At 41.8% G+C, this 4,067-nt stretch overlaps 1 protein-coding gene across 1 annotated transcript; it reads right to left on the bottom strand.

Moving 5' to 3' along the window:
- Positions 1 to 385: 385 nt before the first annotated feature.
- barhl2 (BarH-like homeobox 2) lies at positions 386 to 3,323 on the bottom strand. The gene is made up of 3 exons (XM_053322397.1): positions 2,771 to 3,323; positions 1,856 to 2,081; positions 386 to 698 (listed from the first exon to the last, which is right to left on the bottom strand). The coding sequence occupies exons 1-3, from the start codon at positions 3,321 to 3,323 to the stop codon at positions 386 to 388; spliced, it is 1,092 nt and encodes a 363-aa protein (XP_053178372.1).
- Between the last annotated feature and the right edge of the window lie 744 nt (positions 3,324 to 4,067).

The following is a 4,067-nucleotide window of genomic DNA, read 5'->3' as shown; positions in this document are numbered from 1 at the left end:
GAATTAGTATCATTACTTCTTTATTCATTCCGTTCTTCTCCATCTAATAAACTTTATAAGTTTATTTGCTAATGTAAGTGTATTTGTACAAAAGACAAACAAACAAACAATCAGACATGGGCAGTCCTTGTGTTCTGTCTCAGCTGGACAGAGAGTCTTTTAGGACTGGGTTTAGGCTATTTGGGCCTATATTAAATACCTCCTTTACTTCTGTAAAATGTCTTTAAATGTGTCTTTTTTTGGGGTGAGAGGGGGAAAAAAGTCCTGCAATGTGCTTCCGATGCAGTTACTCACATCACGTGTTCAACCAGGTGTCTGGTCATCGTCTTAGTATTTCGTGTTTTTTTGTAGTTGTTGGTTTTTGTTGGGTTTTTTGTTGTTGTTTTTATCGCGGATGAGGTGTGCCGGGCATGGGGTTAGACAAGGGGTTTAGTGCTGGTTGCCCCCCCGGCCCAAGGCCATGAATGAGCACCCTCGGGACAAGGGGTCTCTGGAGGCTGGGATGCGGCGTGGTAGGAGTCCGGTACATACTGCTGTACATGGCTGCGGCCGCCGCGGCTGCCGTCGTGCTGTCCACGGTGCCCAGCAGGCTCGGGTGGTAGAAATAGGGCGACGGGAACATTCTCTGTAAGGCCGAGTAGTTTCCGGCTTCAGCCAACAGTTCCAATCCCACAGCCGTCTGCCTCTTCCACTTCGTCCTGGAAATCAGATCAAAATACAACAGATGAATTATTTAATCAGTTCGCTCTCTTTTTCTAATTCCCCAAACGCCTCTTTAATTGGTATGCAGAGGCCTAATTACTGCAGGCACCAATTTATGCTTAAGGTTTAATTAGGCAAAGAAAAAAAAAGAGAGAGAGAGAGAGAGAGATGAAATATCAAGTCTGAGGTCTACTTCATGAAATTCAAACTTCTCCAAGAATACTTTTGTCACACCTGTACAACACCCGGGAAACAAAAAAGCAGCATAACCCATTCTATGAAGGTTTGTTTTGTTTTGAGGATTCGCGGGAAAAAATTGGAAAAATGGATTTTACACGAATGTGGAAATACATTTTTAGAAACTCAGATATATTTTTAGCAGCGCGAGTATAAGATATATTTTCGCAACATATATAATACACAACATTATTTCAATAACTGTCAAAAATAGCTACATATAAGGAGTGATTAACTGCTAACAATTTAATCACATTTAAATATAATTATAGATAATAAGACTTAATAATCTGGTAAACAAAAAGGTCAATAAAAGCATTTTTTCAGTAAATGAGTGACGTCAGCTCCTTGTGTAAAATACTTTTTAACACAACATGAGACAAGACTGTATTTAAAATGTGTCGTCAGCCTCTAAATCCACCTAACAACCTCTACTGAATAAAAACATTATAGTAATAATTTACTAGTTCATCTCAAACGATAGAAAGCGTCGGGCCTTCCGTGAGCGCCACACTCACTATAAAGGTGTTGCATGCCTCCACTGCCTCTGCACATATAACCCACTACACTCTGCTTTCATTAGAAACGTTAAATATGATGCCAGTGTTTAATGTGATGCCAAAGTCAGGCCTGTCAAGCTGTGAAGTGTGAAACAGAACAGCTGAAATAATGATGAAGCAAATTAAAAATAAAACTTGATCAGAAATGTAATCGATTGACAGAACATTTCGGAAGTGATTGTTTAGTGTGTGACAGTGTAATAAAATCCCATAATAACTTTAAAAATACTACACATTATAAATATCACACTGGTGTTGAAGATGATTTTTTTTAAGCATGAAAGGTTGAAAAATATGCTGCTTTGATTGTGTATATGTGTGTGTGTATGATGATGATGATGATGATGATGCCTTACCGTCTGTTTTGGTACCAGGTCTTGACTTGTGTGTCTGTCAGGTTGAGAGCCGCGGCCAGGTCCATGCGGTCCTGCACGCTGAGGTATTTTTGTCGCTCAAAGCTTCTCTCCAGCTGGTTGAGCTGGTGGTCGGTAAAGGCTGTCCGTGCTTTGCGGGGCTTTTTTGAACGCACCGGTGGACTGTCTCTGCTGCTGGAGATCTCCCGATCACCTTCTTCTTTAGTCCCTGAACACACGGGTAAAAGAGAGCAAATTAGATTGACACATTATAAATAAACTGGCCTACTTTTATTAAATATGATACTTCACTTACTGTCCATAATTTTATTCTAATCTCTCCTCCAACACTGAAACAATAAATCCAATCCAAACTTTCACCAACTCCTTTAAATACTTGAGATATGACTTGTGCCACAGTGAGAACAAGTAAGATTTTTTTTAGGGGGGGGGGGGGGTGTATTTGTCACCTCAAGTTTTTTTTTTATTTTATTTTTTTTAATTTTTTATGGGCTTCTTTTTCCTTTTTAGAAAACGAGAAATCAATATGTCAATCCATCTCTATTTGTAGCTGTTTTTTCAGTGCACCGTGATCCCCCCTCCAGGAAGAACAATAATCTCTCTAATTGACCCACTAGGGAGGGCCCTCGCGCACGGGGAAAATCACACACGGCTTACATCTGTTTCCACATCTATGACACTAATAATGAAGGTTCAAAGAAACACAAAGAATAAGACTATGATGAGTAGTAGTAGTAGTAGGAAAATGATTATTACATGATTTATGGTTAATCCCCTGTCTATATAATGCTGGCTATATATTTTTTAGATGTCTTCTGTATTTAACTTCAACATCTTTTAACTAGCAGTATTAAACATCTGGCTTATCTTGAGATAATTATGATATTGTATCCTTACCGTTGCATTTCATTTCACTCTGAATATCGTCTCTTCTGTCCAGCTTGCCTCTGTTTTCATCTTGTTCCAACTTGGGCCTGAAGCCGTCCGGAGCCGTGGCACTTTCTGGTTTTGGCGTGTGATGTGGTGAGGATACACTGGTGCTGTAAGGTGCGCATGCTGCCAGTGGTTTACTGTCTCCTAAAATGTCTTTGATTAAAAACGAGGAGGTGGCAGTCCTCGGGGCACAGCCGGCCCCGGCGAGAGGCTGCTGCTGCTGAGGCGACAGCGGCAAACTCTGCGGCTGGTTGTGGTGATGGTGATGATGCTGAAGGCTGTCCTGGACCAGATGCGGATCGGCTGAGTGCTCCATGGTGACCGAAATGGGGGATGAGGGGGCCGTTCCCACAGTGTCTATCTCCGAGCATGGTGACGGGGTTGCCTGGCTCCTGAAATCCGCTGTCCTGCTGTCGCCGAGCCGAAAATCTCCGTTCATGAGCACGGGGTTACCAGAGTTAGAAGCGCTGGATAAAATAGTGTCTATCCCAAAACTCGACCCGCTGGATGCTTCCATATTAAGAAAGGAGTGGTGAAGTCTTCATAACAACAGTGAGATGCTTCTCCTCCGATGCACGAGAAAAAAAAAAGTCAACAAAAATGAATTTTGGAGTTAGAAAAATAAATTGGAAAAAAAAAGAAAATGTGACAGATAAACCCAGGAAAGAAAGAAAATCCACGGTTTTACGCGCTGCTCAGGTAGTCAATGGTCCAAGGTGATACATTCAGTGAAAATGCGGAAAAGCAAAGTGTGGGTCTGCGTAGTCCACGTCCCTTTTTGTGTTTGGATATTGAACTTTGTGTTAAAAGTTGAGGCGTATAGAGAGATATACATAGGGCTGACTCCTCGACATCAGGCTCCCCCTTTTTGCTGCTAATCGCTCCAGTGTTGCTCTACAATGACTTCCTATACTGACGTCACGGCCCACGGCGAGGGGGAATTAATATTTTCTCCTTTATAATAAACACTCGACGCCTTTTCTCTCTACCACCACCCCCCCTCTTCCCTCCATCTCCTCCCTCCTCCCTCCTCCTCCCCTTCACTTCCCTCCGCTGCCATTGGTTTACATCACGCCTGAATCCGGCACCTCACCAATCAGAGAGTTGTTTCTTTATCTAGACAGTTCAAGCCAACCATTGAATTGAATTGAATTTTAGTATAGCTCTTTAAAAAAAAAAAAAATAGGAGGAAAAAAAAAACATGCATGTGCTTTAAGGCCATGCTGGAAACATTTTCTTAATGAAAAAAGCTGCTGCAGAA

The sequence above is a fragment of the Scomber japonicus genome, chromosome 7 (assembly GCF_027409825.1).
Source record: "Scomber japonicus isolate fScoJap1 chromosome 7, fScoJap1.pri, whole genome shotgun sequence".
Classification (NCBI taxonomy): Eukaryota; Metazoa; Chordata; class Actinopteri; order Scombriformes; family Scombridae; genus Scomber; species Scomber japonicus.
The sequence above is the reverse complement of the archived record's forward strand: the minus strand, read 5'-3'. Positions and strand labels throughout refer to the sequence as shown.

Bases quoted from the DNA above. Each gene is read 5' to 3' on its own strand.
- barhl2 (XM_053322397.1), bottom strand. From the start codon at position 3,323: ATGGAAGCATCCAGCGGGTCGAGTTTTGGGATAGACACTATTTTATCC. The intron at 2,082-2,770 runs GTAAGGATACAA...CCGTGTGTTCAG, and splicing joins GAGTGAAATGAAATGCAACG to GGACTAAAGAAGAAGGTGAT. The intron at 699-1,855 runs GTAAGGCATCAT...TCTGATTTCCAG, and splicing joins ACCTGGTACCAAAACAGACG to GACGAAGTGGAAGAGGCAGA.